The sequence below is a fragment of the Penicillium arizonense genome (genome assembly GCF_001773325.1).
Source record: "Penicillium arizonense strain CBS 141311 chromosome Unknown PENARI_contig013, whole genome shotgun sequence".
NCBI classification, from domain to species: domain Eukaryota; kingdom Fungi; phylum Ascomycota; class Eurotiomycetes; order Eurotiales; family Aspergillaceae; genus Penicillium; species Penicillium arizonense.
In genome coordinates, this window is record NW_019173290.1 from 341,887 (window position 1) to 357,812 (window position 15,926).

The 15,926-nt window shown below is 46.9% G+C and overlaps 8 protein-coding genes across 8 annotated transcripts; 2 read left to right on the forward strand and 6 right to left on the reverse strand.

Annotated features, from left to right (window-relative positions):
• Positions 1–449: 449 nt before the first annotated feature.
• On the reverse strand, positions 450–2,030 carry PENARI_c013G09825 (acyl-CoA dehydrogenase family protein; the record flags this gene model as incomplete). The annotated part of the gene is made up of 5 exons (XM_022633319.1): positions 450–928; positions 1,005–1,094; positions 1,150–1,377; positions 1,454–1,763; positions 1,851–2,030. The coding sequence occupies 5 exons, from the start codon at positions 2,028–2,030 to the stop codon at positions 450–452; spliced, it is 1,287 nt and encodes a 428-aa protein (XP_022486758.1).
• Positions 2,031–2,683: 653 nt separating this feature from the next.
• PENARI_c013G04234 (uncharacterized protein) lies at positions 2,684–3,823 on the reverse strand (the record flags this gene model as incomplete). Its single annotated transcript, XM_022633187.1, has 4 exons — positions 2,684–2,753; positions 2,808–3,045; positions 3,096–3,679; positions 3,732–3,823. The coding sequence occupies 4 exons, from the start codon at positions 3,821–3,823 to the stop codon at positions 2,684–2,686; spliced, it is 984 nt and encodes a 327-aa protein (XP_022486782.1).
• A 167-nt stretch (positions 3,824–3,990) lies between these two features.
• PENARI_c013G11204 (Zn(II)2Cys6 transcription factor) lies at positions 3,991–6,349 on the reverse strand (the record flags this gene model as incomplete). Its single annotated transcript, XM_022633359.1, has 7 exons — positions 3,991–4,341; positions 4,396–5,306; positions 5,371–5,699; positions 5,808–5,873; positions 5,923–5,999; positions 6,055–6,211; positions 6,279–6,349. 7 exons carry the CDS (start codon positions 6,347–6,349, stop codon positions 3,991–3,993), a joined length of 1,962 nt encoding a protein of 653 aa, XP_022487046.1.
• A 759-nt stretch (positions 6,350–7,108) lies between these two features.
• Positions 7,109–9,338, reverse strand: PENARI_c013G05666 (uncharacterized protein; the record flags this gene model as incomplete). The annotated part of the gene is made up of 3 exons (XM_022633222.1): positions 7,109–7,720; positions 7,778–7,825; positions 9,150–9,338. 3 exons carry the CDS (start codon positions 9,336–9,338, stop codon positions 7,109–7,111), a joined length of 849 nt encoding a protein of 282 aa, XP_022486894.1.
• A 634-nt stretch (positions 9,339–9,972) lies between these two features.
• On the forward strand, positions 9,973–10,698 carry PENARI_c013G03452 (GNAT family N-acetyltransferase; the record flags this gene model as incomplete). Its single annotated transcript, XM_022633168.1, has 1 exon — positions 9,973–10,698. The coding sequence occupies one exon, from the start codon at positions 9,973–9,975 to the stop codon at positions 10,696–10,698; it is 726 nt and encodes a 241-aa protein (XP_022486875.1).
• An 812-nt stretch (positions 10,699–11,510) lies between these two features.
• Positions 11,511–12,116, reverse strand: PENARI_c013G01583 (Zn(II)2Cys6 transcription factor domain-containing protein; the record flags this gene model as incomplete). Its single annotated transcript, XM_022633128.1, has 1 exon — positions 11,511–12,116. The coding sequence occupies one exon, from the start codon at positions 12,114–12,116 to the stop codon at positions 11,511–11,513; it is 606 nt and encodes a 201-aa protein (XP_022486836.1).
• Positions 12,117–12,398: 282 nt separating this feature from the next.
• Positions 12,399–13,316, forward strand: PENARI_c013G08943 (NmrA/HSCARG family protein; the record flags this gene model as incomplete). The annotated part of the gene is made up of 1 exon (XM_022633303.1): positions 12,399–13,316. The coding sequence occupies one exon, from the start codon at positions 12,399–12,401 to the stop codon at positions 13,314–13,316; it is 918 nt and encodes a 305-aa protein (XP_022486785.1).
• A 321-nt stretch (positions 13,317–13,637) lies between these two features.
• Positions 13,638–15,009, reverse strand: PENARI_c013G08553 (fungal specific transcription factor domain-containing protein; the record flags this gene model as incomplete). The annotated part of the gene is made up of 5 exons (XM_022633291.1): positions 13,638–13,682; positions 13,731–14,367; positions 14,423–14,556; positions 14,612–14,919; positions 14,976–15,009. The coding sequence occupies 5 exons, from the start codon at positions 15,007–15,009 to the stop codon at positions 13,638–13,640; spliced, it is 1,158 nt and encodes a 385-aa protein (XP_022486922.1).
• Between the last annotated feature and the right edge of the window lie 917 nt (positions 15,010–15,926).

A 15,926-nucleotide genomic window follows, 5' to 3' on the forward strand; every position in this document is an offset into this window, starting at 1 on the left:
GAGAGAGGACACCCCTATTTTATCAATATCGCCCGAGTATCACCCTAACGTCGATTTTTGACCGTCATCGCCATAATACCATCTTATCTTGCCTTAATTAGGCTTCTACTACTGCCTAGAGAAGATAATAATGCTTTTAGGCCACCGCCAGGCCTCTAATAGTACGATAGTCCAACATTAGGCACGTGCTGAATCTAAGATTTAGCATCTTAGCAGGATTTATGATTTGATCATAGTGGTAAAGGTGGGTCTAATATGCGGAATAAGCGGTATATTGAAAGAATCTAGCAATTTAATTAGGGTGATGGGATACGAATTCGTAGAATAGGGGGATTCGTATCATAAGAGGCTCGTCATATGCAGGTTTTACAGTAGTGTTTTTTTTAGTACACGAGGACAATATAGAGCAAAACACAATGAAGCGTTCATTGAGAATAATCTCTAAGCCTCTATAGCTTACTCTGCTTCTTCATGGTCTTGATCTCCTGATTGACAGCCAAGTCAGACAAAATCTCCTCACTCCCACCACCGACCACCATGACTCTCACATCCCGACTGATCTGCTCGATTCTTGAGCCACGACCATTTTTCGAGTATCCAAGTCCACCCATAACCTGCTGTGACTCACGGTTGACTTTTTCAAGGGTCTGACCTGCCAAGACCTTGAGATTTGCAAACAAGCCTCCCATTCCACTATCGACGCCATTTCTTTTCGACGTTTCAGAAATAAAGACCAACTGCTCCATCCATGCATACGCAGAGTCCAATTTTCTTCCCATCGCGCTAAACTTGGATCGAATGATCTGGTTCTCAATAAGCTTCTTGCCGAAGGTTTCGCGGCTGATGGCGTGTCGATAGGAATCTTCGGCGCACACGCGTGCCATGCGGAGGGATGTGCATGCCAACCACAGTCGCTCGTGATTGAAGTCTAAAACTATCAGTCTTGCTCACAGTAATGATTCAATCTGAACGAAATTCAAAATGAATCAAAGGAGCGAACGCACTATTCATGATAACGGGAAAGCCTTTATTCTCTTCTCCGAGCAGGTTGGTGACGGGTACCTCAACTTGATCGAACTCGATATAAGTGGATCCTGTTTTGGGCTAATTAGATTTAATCATATCTTTTTATATTCATTTCCGACTTACCACTCGCCTGAACGCCGGAGTTTTCAATCTTCCTGCAAGTCACACCGGGAGCGTTCATTGGAATAATCAGCGCCGAGATACCATGAGTCCCTTGCCCTCCGGTGCGCACCGCTGCGGTACAAAAGTCTGCGAAGATGGCATTTGTGATCCATTTCTTGGCTCCATTGACAATGTAGACATCTCCATTTTTCTCAGCAGTAGTTGTGATCCCGGCGACGTCAGAGCCAGCTGTGAAGCGAAGTGAAATATGAGTGACGTGGCTCAGCAGATAGTTCTGATTCAGAACTGGGGTAAATTGACTTACCATCCGGTTCAGTCACTCCCAAACAAAAGCGAATCTTGCCCTTCAGCATATCTGGAAGGAAGCGCCTTTTCTGCTCTTCGTTTCCAAAGTTGATGACAGGTGGGCCCCCGATTGAGTTTCCGCACCCGAGTGCCCATACAATTCCAAGGTAACCACAGCGAGCCAGCTCATCGATAACTACAAGATCGTGAAACCCGTCCCATTCGTATGGATTGATGTCCCCGGGCAGACGTTGGCCATCGAGATACTCGGCAGCTACTGGGAATGATGCCACGGCAGTATATCCTAGCTCAGCATGAAGCTTTTGGACCTTGAGTATGAAGTTTGGGTTAGCACTTTTCTCATCATATCTGCAACAAGATCTCAGTGAGCCATCAGTTGATGGAGAAAGAACTACCTCCGGTGGCACAAAGCCTTGTCTCTCCCATTCTTCACAGAATGGAGCAATATGGGTATCGACATAATTCCGCACTTCCTTCTGCAAACGCCGATGAGAGTCGTTATAGAATGGACTACAGCGACGGTTGAGCCAGAGAGGATCGGCGAACGGCACACTGGTAACGGCGGAAGAAGACATAATAGCTGTGTAAAGTTCTCAATTCGAACTTTTGCTTCAGATAAGACGGGTCTAATAACTATCGCGCAGTTAATAAATCTTTATTCATATTTCACACGTGAGTAAACTTTGCCTATAGAAGTCTTGGTTCTCTACACGACTAGCTTGGACCGGTCTCAGAAATCGCCGGACCGGTGCCCAGACCGGAGCAGCGGTTCGGACCGCCAGGACCGATCACTAGAGCACGCTGATTGGGTTTCCACATTTCTGTCTCCCTTGGAATATTGTTTGTGTCGAATTAGGTAGGAGTAGATTCGAGATACGCCATTTACGGCGAACTATAGGCTCATCGAGGAAATGTATTAAATTATGCGTAATTGTAGGTGTTCTGCATATCACGGGTCCGGCAGAAAACCTGATTACTTGAATTACAATGGTATCCCCGTAGGCTATACATCAATTCTAAGTACCTCGTTCTACGCTATAGACCGCCAGAACGCCGTTCCAAATGACGAACTGCTCAAATGATGAAGCGGTAAAGGTATATTTATCGTGAAGCTTTTCTTATAAGTTTAAAACTATTGTAGAAACGTGTACGAGAGAAGAACAGACGCAGAGTGTACATTCGCACATAGAATGAAATACTATGTATTGTTGTAAACTTTCTATTTTCCTTACAAGAAAGAACGTCGCTGTGAGCGTCTTTTAAGAAATGAAATTGCCAGCATGAGTAGAATCTCGGTTCTGTTCCATAAGTTAGTCAATTAGTCAGAATTAAATCACATCAAAGGGACATACCGCTCTTTCAGCATCATTATGAGACCTTGAACTAGGAACCCCTTGATAATCTGTGGAGCGAGGCCCTTGTATAGGCGCGAGGATCCTTCGTTCTTTATGATATATGCAAGAACCTCGGTAAATCCTCTGAAAGGCTTCCCCCTTCGGGAATCTGGAGGGGTTGACTGTAGCATGGCCTTCGCAACAATAAGTGGGTGGGTAGCAATAGTTGCTAAAACCTTTGAAAGAGCACCGAGAACTGACAACTGTAAGCAACTGTTCGTGGATACGAAGCAAATGAGAACTCACGAAACGCATCAAGAGAACCAAGTTCTTTGTTTAGTGTTACCAGGCCTCTTCTTAGCCACTGGTAAACACCATATGTAATCATGGGGTTGACGACTAGAATGAGGTTGACTTTAAAGCCTCTCCAAAGCCCAGTCCATCCATCTTCACTCTGGGAAATCTCCTTCATTGTCGCCCACATAGAAATTTTCTTTTCGCTGGCTTTGCGCGTCTGCTGTCGTGTTGAGATGACAGCGATGGGATTGGTACATAATTGAGCCAAAGCTCCGCCAACAGCACCTAGGCCAAGCTCCTTTATGATGCTGTTTGTATCTGAGAAGCCATATGACTGCAGGATTGCTTGATGCAAGCTTCGTGCAACTGCTGACCAGTAAAAGTAGGCAAAATTCATGGATGCCGTGCCGGCAATAGAGCTTTCCAGTCCGTTGTATAGACCCGAAACACCGTCTTCACGAAGGATCTGGAAAATTGCATCCGCTGCGTTGTTGTAGTGGGTATCCTTGGTTGTGTCATGGTCATTCTCGTAACCAGCACATTTACCTTGCTGATTTGTTCTTTGGACTTGAACTTGCAATCGCGTCTTCACGCTTTGGTGGATCAGCATAACTTCGAAAAACAAAGATAAAAACCCGGTCATACATATCCAGAGGGTAAACAAGAATGTTGGCCAAAATGGCAGCAGTAGTGCCAGACACCACGCCGTTCCAAGGAGATTGCTGCTTTCCCGCCATGACAATCAATTCCAACCGAATCATCAAATTATCTCTTGGTGGAGTGAGTAGTCTGCTATGTGCTTTCATATCCTTCTTTCTTCTCCAGGTGGCGGGTACAACAAAGCGTCGGACCGCCCGGACCGAGTATCACGGCGGATGGGCGGGAGGCACAAGCACTTCGAAGATCAGATCATCCCATTGGCTCTTGGGCTACAATTCAAAAGATACTCGGCTTCATTTAGCCGCATTGTAGGAGTAAGCCCTGTAAAAATATCCTGGTTTGCGTTCTCAAACTGCAGTTGCATATTCTCAAGTATATCTGAGCCGAGGGCTCCCGAACTGGGTGTCTGAAGGGTTGGAATGGTATTTTGTGGCGTGAGTGGCTTTTGATTTGGATCTGCGCCCAGAATACCATAGTCAATCATTGACCAAAGAAGCTCTTGGGACGCAGGATCGACATCTTCCGTTAGACAGGTCGGATCGAGGAGGCTGGCAAATTGGTGCGAGATGTTGTGGAATTCTTGGAGTCGGACGGCCTAGGGAATGGCACTGTCAGAAAGGTAACAACTACTCCCACGAATAAAACCTACCATATTTGCTGCGTGAACCCAAAGCTTTGCCAATCGCCCGAGAGAATCCAAGCTCTCATTAAAGTAATGCGAAATGTCGGATTGGCGACGAGTTGCTGACTGGTGCTCAAAGTGCGAAGCTAGAGAGTGGACTCCCCCGGCAATTGCAATGCAGTATGCATAGAAGGAAGATTCAATCAGACATCCACTCTCATGGGCATCCCGCAGTACATCCATAATGTGTCTTGCATGATCACATCCCACCTGAAGAGAGCGTGCAGAGAAGCTAGTTGGTGCTTTGGAGCCAAATGCCTTGAGTCGTAGACGTACAAGGAAGGGGTGGTTTAGAAGACAGTGGCAGAGGTGAAACAGCGCACGAGCAAAAACGAGATGCCCGACTTCTTTCCGATCAACGCTTTCCGTCTCGGTTTGCAGGATGTCGGAAACTCGGCGAGTCCCAATCTTTGAGTATGACTCCAGCAATAACAGAGAAGAATTGATGGCGGAGAACTCTGATTTGGGGTCCCATGGTGGAATCTCATCTGCCCTTCTGTTTTGATGCACATATCTCGTGCAGCGGCCAAAGATTGACGCCATCAATATAACCAGGGCAAAGGGACTCGGGCTTTCCGTGACTTCAGTGTTCCAACTGAGGAGCTGCTCAATCGTGTTTGTCTTTTTCCATTCTCCCTCCCTGAAAGTATGCTCATCACACGGCAGCTGAACTTTGCAATCCTCGTTCAGTATGACAAGAGGTCGCGATCGGCCGCAAGAAATGAGCTTATCAATCAGGTATGCAGACCAAAAGGCTCGCCTTCTTTCTTCCTGCTCTGTAAAGGGAAGCCATTGATTAGGTTCATCCATCATGTGAAGGTCTTGGGAGATTCGCGCAGCAAGTCCAATCTTGAGCCACCCAGAGCTCACGCGACCGGCTGAACATGGTAAAGCTTCTTGTTAGCAGGCCGATGCGTATGTGCCAGGGGGAAATCACCTCACCTGTATAGTCGACCACTGCTAGCAAGTTTACAGTTTGAACAACATGCACATTGAGATTGTCCTCAGCAGTTAAATGTTCGGTGAGAACAGAAAGCCACGATTCCCTTGCATATCTCTCCGATGCCTCTTGAGTCCTGCCAGCATAATAATCATGCTTGGAAAAACGGACTGCAGATGAGAGCACGGCCAAGACCAAACATCGGGGTAACACGTTCCATTGCAGCTTTTCGTGAAATGATGCCTCCTGGAAGTAGGAGTAAGGCTGGTTGTGGACATGCTCAAAGTACGTACCAAGAACAGAGCGTAGAACGGGTGCTGGTGGAAATGACCTGTTTTATCACTATATATGAGATTCATGTTTTATTCCAGAAAACAGTCGAGAGATTCGACAATGAACATACGCGTGATCTATCGGGGGTGATATCGACTGAAAATACCGTGCACCACTTTCTCCGGATGTTGAGATGTGGTTTCCAGGCAATGAGAACTCCGATAGGTTGTTTCTAATGAGCGATTAGTGCTTGTGCTAGATACAATAATCATTGCACGAACCCGTTTCCTGCCGGTGCGCAACCACTGAGCTCTGCAAGACGAGACTCAATTGTGCTAAGCCGCTGAAGAAGCTTTGCCTATTATGAAATTAGCATCGAAATCGCATCGTAGACAGTCATGGACATAGCTGACATTGCTTTGGTCGGTCGGGATGCTCGCTGTTGGTGCCAGGGGGGGAGCTGGAGGATCGCTTATAGTAGTCGAGTATGGTTCATAGACACAGGTAAGTCGATTTCGTCGACAGTGGAAGCATACTGGACGCTCGCCAGAACATTTAGTCTTCTTGCGCCTAAATTTTGAAGGGTGATACAGCATTAGTTGGAAACGTAAATCTGGGGCAATACGATCCTGCGTACCTGCAGTTGGCACATGCCTGTCGAATACGCTTGATACTCCCGGAATTCAGGGGATCTAGAGTCATGTCCATCACGGAAACAATTCCACAGCAGCTAGGGCCATACACGACTGAATGAGGAACAGGAGGAGAATCCCACCACAGCTGTGAAGTGCGGGGAAACAGCGAAGTAACGCGAGGCAGCTTTCTTTAACTTCCCCGGAGCGGCTTTTTCCCCGGATCCCCGTCCCCTCTCACCACTGAAGAGTGCGGCCAAACGGAAACATCATAATTTCAATACAGTAATTGTTGACCGCCCTATAACGCCTCAGTGGTAATTTACTAGGGTTTCCCATACAAATCTTAGCTAGTTGTCACATCGTCCCATAAGCTTTCATCTTGCTGTCTCTGTATTCTGAAGCTATTTAGCTTATAGAAAGTTATAAGTTCTATGGATTTCTAGCGACTAGGTCAGCCCGAGAGAGGATAGTTTCTCTATATCGTCGAGGCTCTTGTTTCGCCGGCGAGAGTAAGAGGGACAGCGAGGGTAGTTTATACCTAGAAAATTAGATAATCAGCAATTATACGATCGGAAAAGCCTCAATTTCAGCGACAGCGAGATAGGGAGCTAGTAGGACCAAGTGAAGATAATGTGGGCTAAATTTGTATGTAATACAATGTCTTCTGCGCTTCAATGTACTTGGCCCAAGTCTCTAACGTGATGTGATCCACGGTCGCGCGAGCAAACCCCATGGACTACCAATACAATTAGTTTAAGGTGGTTGAAACATCAATTTATCCCAAATTTTGGGACAAGAGTGTTTCCCTCCTAGAAGTAGTCCTCCCAGCCAGTCAGTCAGATCGGCTTTCATTGATATGCCATTCAATAGTCCTCCTCAGCCCCTCCTCTAGCTGAACCACAGGTTGCCAATTCAACACCTCTCTCGCCAAAGCAATATCCGGTCGACGAATGGTAGGATCATCCACAAGTGGTGGAAGATGCGAAATTGAAACTCGAGGTTGACACGTCATGCGCGAAACAAGATCGATAACAAGCTCAGCAAGACGCTCTATAGTAAACTCCCCATCGTTCCCAATGTTCACCGGGCCCTTGCTATAGCCACTGTTCATGAGAGAGTAAAGTCCCTGCATGCAATCCGTAACAAACTGGAAGGAACGTGTTGCCGTACCATCTCCTGTGATTTTGAGATCTTCCCCGGCTAATGCGGATGCTATGAAGCTCGACACCACTCGTCCGTCGCTGGCGCCCATGCGTGGTCCATATGTGTTGAAAATGCGGGCGATACGGATGTCAACGTCATGTTGCTCGCGGTATGCGTAGCAGAGAGCTTCAGCGACGCGTTTTCCTTCGTCGTAGCAGGCTCGCGGCCCGAATGAATTCACGTTGCCCCAGTAATGCTCCGCTTGGGGGTGAACAGATGGGTCACCGTAGACTTCTATTTTCTCGATAATATCTTTGGTTAGAAATAGCGGAGACCTCAGAAGGCCTAGCTCACTTACCTGAAGTGCTTGTGTGTAGTATTCGGATGTTACTTGATCTTGCGAGCTCTAGGAGATTCCGAGTCCCGAGAAAACATGTGTTTAGAGTCGAAATCGGATCTTTCTGATAGTGAACTGGACTTGCTGGACAAGCTAGGTTGTAGATTTGGTCGAGTCCTTCCAGCTTTGGGAGGGAACAATAAATATTGTGGCTATTTTTGTCATCGGTGCCGTTAGCGATCCGTAGAAATCTTCTTTGTACATGGCTCATGATGGTGTTTACTTGAAAAATTCGAATCGAGGGTGATTGTTCAAGTGCTGCAAGTTTTTGGATGAGCCACTTTGAAAATTGTCTAGCCCGATCACTGAATGGCCTTTTTGAAGGAGGAAATCGACCAAATTGGATCCAAGAAAACCCGCTGCCTATGTATAGAGTAAGCCATCTGTCGACTATATGGAGTAGCTGTCTTCGACTGTCGCTTACGCCTGTCACGAGCACTTTGAGCGGACGATCGTTCTTATCCATGAGTTGTTTGCAAACCTTCTGTATATTGATAGCCAACAAGGATCAATTAACAAGTAGGTTGACGGGAAACCCAGCCTACAAATGTAACTACTGTGTAACAATCTTTCCCGGGGCTGGGAATCAATGGTCATGCGGTCTCCCCTCCGGTATTCTGCATAACGAACTGCTCGAACTGTGGCTGTACCTGTAGCCAATGAATTCAACCGTGCCTCTGGATTATTGTTTGGCGACATTAAACATGCAATAAAGCGAAGCTGCCTAACGCGAATAGTCTGTAAGATTGATGATCTTAAAGGAACCATGTCTGTGCGTCGGCACATTTACAGCCAGCCACCGTTCCTTTTGCAATAGAATGCAAGGATTATAGTCATATGTAAGTTAGCGCTACTAGCCTTGCTTCAAGCTTATGAGACATGTCACATACGTATAGCCGTATAGCTATGAGATAACATTGCCCTTCCAGGTACTAGAGTGAAAACGTAGCTTTGAATATATTAAGTTAGAGCTCTTCTTACTTGATCTAAGATGGTCCAATTGTAATAAAAGCTGTGTTATGCTCTGTGCGGCTTGCTTGCGCAAAAGTTTGTGTCGGCACGTGAGCTCGAAACAGTGGCCGCATAGATCGAGCTGAAAGCGATAAGATCTTGACCCAAGTAAGGGAAAAAGGTAATAGGCGGCGTTAAAGGTACCCGTGACATTAACCTCAAATGAGATTTTGAAGTCAACAGGAGATTCGAGCAGTAATTAGGTATCAGAGGACCGAAAAACGTCGAATTAACGAGAACGACATCGAGATAACTGTGAAACTCGATTCTAATCATAAGAGCGGGCCTCGACTCTTGCAGAGGAAGTGCTGTCGCATTCAACCATCTCAACTCTGATTGATGGGTTGACCGTGCGGATCTCGCGTGCGAGCTCGTCGACGAGTGAAGGCTCCCGAGAAGTGAGAATGCGAGCACTGGCACTGGCTCGGGCGTACGCCCCGGGCGATACCGCCAGCTGAATCGCCTCGTGCACCGATGATGCAGACAACAAACAAAGGAGGAAGTTGGACATTGCGAGGATCAAGGGCTAGGTACAACGTTATGGTTGGTCTCAAAATGCGAGGTGAGCTCCGCATTCTGTTGGCATAGGGTTCAATTGTCAGCCATGTTTGCGAGAAGCTCCAACCAAAGTTGGGAGAAGCAATGAAGATGGGATGGGAAGAAAGGCCTTGAGAGAGAAATATTGACGGGACAAAGCAAAGAATGGCAAATCTAAGGCGTAGACACGCGGGTGTGACAATCACTAAGCTATACTGACGATATGACTTTCAGTTCTCAAAGGCTCGACTATGGTCAGACATGGCATCCTATATCAGTGCCCGTGACCGAGCTCGACGAGGAAATGGCCAGAGCAAGGCATGTTATTGGTTGACCCATATACTACTGCCAGTACTTGAGCTCTGATGCTCTTCAACGGCTCGTGGTGGTTCACACGGGCCTACATTAACTCGAGGAGCCGTCGAGAGCCGCATGTTAGGGCCCACAAGCTCCCGAGGTCCGGCCAAAGTGGGGATGACTCAGAAAAGATGCCCAGACACAACCTCGTCAACTCTCCTGTAATTTATGTCTCGTCCATCCTGCAGTTATCAATATACGTGATTCTCCAGTCTATAGTCTTGACTTGACACCCAACACGGTATCTTGAAATGGCGGCATCCTCTGCCTTCCATTTCCCCATCCACGGGGCCTCAAATGACCGCCTCAAGCTCGTCGCCTTCAACCCAGAGCAGCATTGCGAGACATTCTTCCGTCTATCCTTCCCACATCCAGAGTTATATGCGCATATGCCCATGTTGGCTCCAAGCTCAGTAGCCGAGCTCAAAGGCCGCTTCTACGACAACCCACCAGGCAATATCCTCTCATTCTCTAATCCTGAGTCATTTGCCTTCGCCATTATCGACAAGACACGCCCTGCCTCTGCCGAGGATCCAGAAGGCGAATTGGCTGGTACGGTGAGCTTGATCCGGGCATCGCCCACAGATCTGTGCGCAGAGATCGGCTTTATTGTAATCCTACCGCCTTACCAACGTACCCATGTGGCAACGAACGCGGTTGGACTTGCTTTACAACTTGCTTTAGATTCTCCAGAGCAGAATGGGCTTGGATTGTGCAGAGTTCATTGGTCGGCGAACACGACGAATCTTGCTAGTGTTAAGCTTGCTGAGAGGATGGGATTCAAGCTGATTGGAATGATTCCTTGGCACATGCGATTTGTGAAAGGGAAGGTCCATGGGAAAATTGGGAATGGAAAGGGGCTCCCGCCTGGAAGTGATCCTGAAGATCTGTGGAGGGATACATTGAGCTTCAGTCTGGGATGGGACATGTGGAGAGACGGTGTCAGAGAAAGGATTGAGAAGGCAATGGCTCGATGAACGAAAAGCATATTGTTACAGGAAGATGAAATGTCACAATCTCAATCGGAATACAAATAAATCCAAGCTGGTTAATTTTTAAAGTCTGTTCAAGTTTGTACAAGAAGCATTGGGGAAATATAAAAGCAAGTATCACAAAGATCCCCCCCGTGAATAAAACCAAGCCTTAGTCTCGTCAATACCAAACTTCGTAACGAGCAACATCCTCCCAAACAAATCCACATCATCAGGCTTCGCATCCTGAAGAAGACCCGAAAAGTCCGCATTATAAACGATAAAATGCTGGTTTTCAGTCCAAGCAACCGCAAAATCAAAAGCACTCTGCGCATTCCACAAATGCGCAGATTGGTACCATGCAAGTTCAAGTCCTAGCTTCCCGTCACATACTGGGGTTGGTCTCCCTTGCAAAAAGTTATGTATGGATACAAAATAGAACACCATCATCACAGTGCGCCGAGCTGATTCTTGAAAGACCCACGAATCCCAGAAATTCATTACGGGGTCCATGGATATGGGGAGCAATTCCAATGGCTCTGATGGGTGGGGTAGATGGATGCAACTTAGTAGGGACTGTACTGAGGTTTCCAATACATCAAATAGGCATTGCGAAGACGGCTGTGATCGTGTGGTTCCGTCAAACAATCGCATGATAAGGTATAGGATAAGGGCGTGGATTCGAGCGAGGAGCTCCAGACGTGTTGTAGGTGGTGGTGAGGATAAGAGATCATTGATGCGGGAGTCAAATATTGACATGAGTACCGGTGCATTGATTTCGTTCTTGGTCATATAGAGAGAACAGCAAGTGAACACATCTAAAACATTGTGAGTGGTATGCCTTTGAGGACGTTCAATTCGGAGCGGTTGCACTTACCTTGCATTTCTTTCGGCATGTTATTTTTATAGAGCTGGCGATGACACCATGGAGTCTGTGTTTCAGTGACCATCATTTTGGGAATATCCTTGAGTACATCAACCGCGAATTGAATCCGATTGGCAAAGATGCCAGACAGAGGCTTTGGTGGGTTTGTTCGTGGCATGGCCAATTCAAAGCCATGTAATGGTGGAGAATTTTCAAATAAATCGACGCGTTGGTCTGGAGGGAGTATTGTGATATACCGAAACGGCGAATGGACCACGACAGGTTGTATCGAGCCCATGTTGATCACCGCCATGAGATCGGCGTCGGATGGATATGGGGTCATAGTACCGTCAAAGATCCCGTAATTATCCGTGAGGGAGGTGTTATCGATTATCTCGGAGTAGGGTTGGGGCAGTCTGCCGGGGTACATGCATTGGATATTCCTTTGCATACACCGCGAGCATGCTGGGAATGCCAAATCGCAGCGCCTTTTGGCTGTTTTGCATGCCTCGCAGGACTTGCGCCGCGGAGGAGGCTTGGTCTCTGTAGTCTGTAGCATGGCGAAAACAGTGAAATTGATAATCGGGAGAAAAGTCGCTGGGAGGTTGTTCCACCGGTGCGTCGCGCGACAGCGGAATTCCGCACGCTAGTCAAATGAGGCTGTGGCGCGCCAATCAGAAGTCGCTCGGGGTTAGAGTTAGCGGCGGAGTTAGTGGAGTTCCGCCAAATATAGGAATTGTCGATGTTTAATGCCACTGGAATGGATATAAAGCATGCGATATCTGCAGGTCTGATAGAATTTCACAACCATCTACTCTCATAATAACCACATTGACTCAAAATGTCCTCTCCAACCGTCTTCGTCTGTGGTGCCACTGGCACTCAAGGAGGTGCTCTCATCGATCATTTACAAAAACACGACATCAAAGTCCACGCAATTACCCGGTCTTTAAATTCTCCCGCTGCCCAACGCCTCCAAAAACTTGGTGTAGCAATCTCCGAGGGTGATTTCGACAACGATGAATCTGTCAAGCAAAACATGGCCCACTGCACCAGTCTCTTCCTCAACCTGATGCCTGCACTCACAGACCTCAATACAAGCCTCGAGCAAGCTCGCCGTCTTCTCAAAATTGCCAAAGAGTCCGGCATCAAACAAGTCATTTATACCAGCGGCGTGTCCGCCAACGATCCCTCGCGCAACAACCACTGGGATCCCAACGGCATCATCAGCAAGATGATGCTCAACAAACAAGCAATCGAGCACGAAATTCGGAATGCAGGATTTGATACTTGGACACTTCTACGACCGGGCAATTTCATGACCAACTTCCTGTTCCCAAAGAACCAAATGTACCAGGGTTTGGCAGAGAACGGGGTATTCACCACAGCTCTCGCACCGGATACCGTGCTGCCCATGGTTGACCCGAACGATATCGGCCAATTTGCTGCTGCGGCAGTTCTTGACCCTGTCAAGTTCAACAACCAGGAGATCGAGATCGCGTCGGAATTCATGGGAGCGGAGGAGATAATGCGAGCCATGTCGCGTGCGACTGGAAAGGACTTCAAGGCCATCTTCATGTCTGATGAAGAGATCGATAAGCAGAGATTTATCAATCCCTTCGTTGCAGGCCAGCTCATGATGCGCGGTATGTCCTCGTTCGTGGATTTGGAGAAAGTGAAGGCGTGGGGTCTTCCTCTTGGAACTTTTGATCAGTTTTTGGTGCGTGAAAAAGCAAGAGTTAATGCAAGCTATCCGTGAGGGCCGAAGGCCTTTATGGGAGAAAGATGGGGATGCGAAGGTTCGAAAGCGAGGTGGCATTAGGAATCTGATATTGTCTGAGTTGTTTAGCAGTTTGGCTTTTCCCGAAATTGGTGCCTGTGTTCCTTATTGCTAGGAATTTTTAAGTATTCATGTGTTATCCCATCTCTGTCGATTTATATTTCTTTGTTCTTTATCTTATGTTTGGAATAGTGCTTGGTTTGAGTGAATATAGTCTGATCACGTTCATCGTCGGCGTAGACAACCGTGTAACTTAATACCGATTGCATCTCTTAATACCCCCAAGATCCATGGATCAAATTAAATAATCAAATAATCATGCTGGCGCTCTGTTCCGGTGCGAGTCTGAAGCAGTCAGCGACAAAGAAACCCCCAAGTAGATCGAAAACTTACAAACGACATCCAAGGAACATTCCGATTATCATCTTTCGCCTGTTTCCCACGTGCATCCCAAACAGACTGAAGTAGTGATATTGGTGTGGGATGTCCAAAGCCTGCTCTGACCTTGATATGTTCGAGCCGCAGGAGGACATAATGACGAGCATACGAGGATAAAGCATCGGTCCCAGCCATGAATAAAGGCATGACCAGCAGCTCAATCAGATGACAGTCAGGTGGGATTTCCGCAATAGCATCCAAAATGGCCGTCACAGAAGTCTGTATCATCGTTGCTTCAGCTGGTTGGTACACATCTAACAAGCGGGACGTGTGTAGTATGCAAGCGTGTCGAAATGCTTCGGCAATTGCCGGCCAGCGTGAATGATCGTTGGGATATACGCCAGGTGATAAACGCCATGTTTGAAGATCATACCGGGCGGCATTGAGAAGTCGCTCGTATTGGGGTGTGTCTATGTAGCCTGTTTCATGGGCTTTTGCATGTTCCAGAACAGTACCTATTATCAGGAATAGTTCGCGTGGACATCCATTGACTTGCTCAAATTTCAAGTCACTTAGATTGGCGATGGTTTCACGAAGAGCAGGAGAGAAACACAGCTTTTGCGGATCTGCCAGAGATCGGATAATATCCAGCCTGCATTTTGCATTAGACTTTGAGTGGAATGAAGAGACTGGGCTTGAGAAGTTACCATGCCAGATTTCCTAGGAAGAATATTGTCCGTTCATGGTCCTCGGTCAAAATATCAGATAAGCGTAGCTGGTTGCAAATTGATAGAGCGCCGGTAATGTGAATACCGTGAGTGGAGATTCCTGTCTCGAAAATCTTCTTTCAAGTCAACCATCGGGTCTTACTTGGCGACTCTGAATAGATCACTCACATCTTGGAGTAATAGGATCTGTATGGTGGCAAAGATTCCGTCACGTTCATTCTCTCCTAACTCGCCAGAAATCCCGTTCTGTAGCGTTTCTCCAAGGCAGCGGATAGCTCTTGCTTGGTACTCGACTGCTAATGTGTCTCGAAGATAAGCATCATCTTTCTTGATCCCGATATGGCATGCCGTGAGCCCGAGAACAGCATATAGAAGACCAACCTGCTCATATGCTAGCGGTAAGATATAGAGTCTGTAGGGGTTGTCTGCGTCGTCAGTTGGGAGCGCAATCTGATGCGGACATATCTCCCGATCATCTGAAGCAGAACCAATCAGCGTTAATTGAATGGGCAATTGAAAAGAATCAACCCACAGTGGGCTAACAAAAGCTCCGTTCGTTCTAGCATTAGTAAATCATCCAACTCCACAGTTCGTCCTCGATTTGACAGCGGATGATCAGTAACCGAATGGCACAATCCATTATCTGGATTGACTAATATAGCGGAAGCCCTTTGGGTGTCGAGTTTTTGTCTGGTTTTTGGAGCATCATTTGCAAGTTGAGTCTGAAAAACGCTGCGGCCTACAGTAGGAACTGCTTGACCTTTCCACTTCCCCCGTGTGGCTAACCCCGCAAAACGAAATTTCTCTGGATATCCTTTGCACTCAAGGCCTTTGGAGATGCATCGTTGACAGGCGGGTTGTGCGCGGTCGCATTTGCGACACTTTTCACGGCATGTTATACAGGCCGGGCCTTGTATGGTTAGAGCGGGTTCTTCCGGATATAAGCATTTCACGAACCTCCCGAGGGCATGTCCTTGTTTCTTGAAGCTAATGTAGAGGTGAAATTGATTATTTGTGAGATATGAGTGAAGTAGAAGAGGAACGCGATTGGATGATGTCTAAGGGGAAGTGCCACGTGACGATTCCTATACCTGGCGAGTCTTGATGCATGCCAGGCAGATTTGAAATGTAGTCATAATGCATATAATAGATAAAGCTTTAGGATAAATACAGAGCGCTCTGTTTGATCTTTTTAAGATATCTTGCGTTGGCGACATGTTTGTGGTTGCATTTAACAACTTTCGAGGTATAACTTAAGTTATACATAACGTTACAAGGTAGCCACCAACTGGCCAACCGGGATTTTGCTATGAAGAGGATTAGACCCATTCAGTCACCCACTGCAACGACAAAAACTATGATTTACCTTACAATATATCAGAAGCGAACAAGATCTGTCTCAATTAAGTAGCAAGAACGAGAACTAGCAGAAAATGCATAGATACAGTTTAAACATCAAGTATCAACAGAGAACATGAAGAAG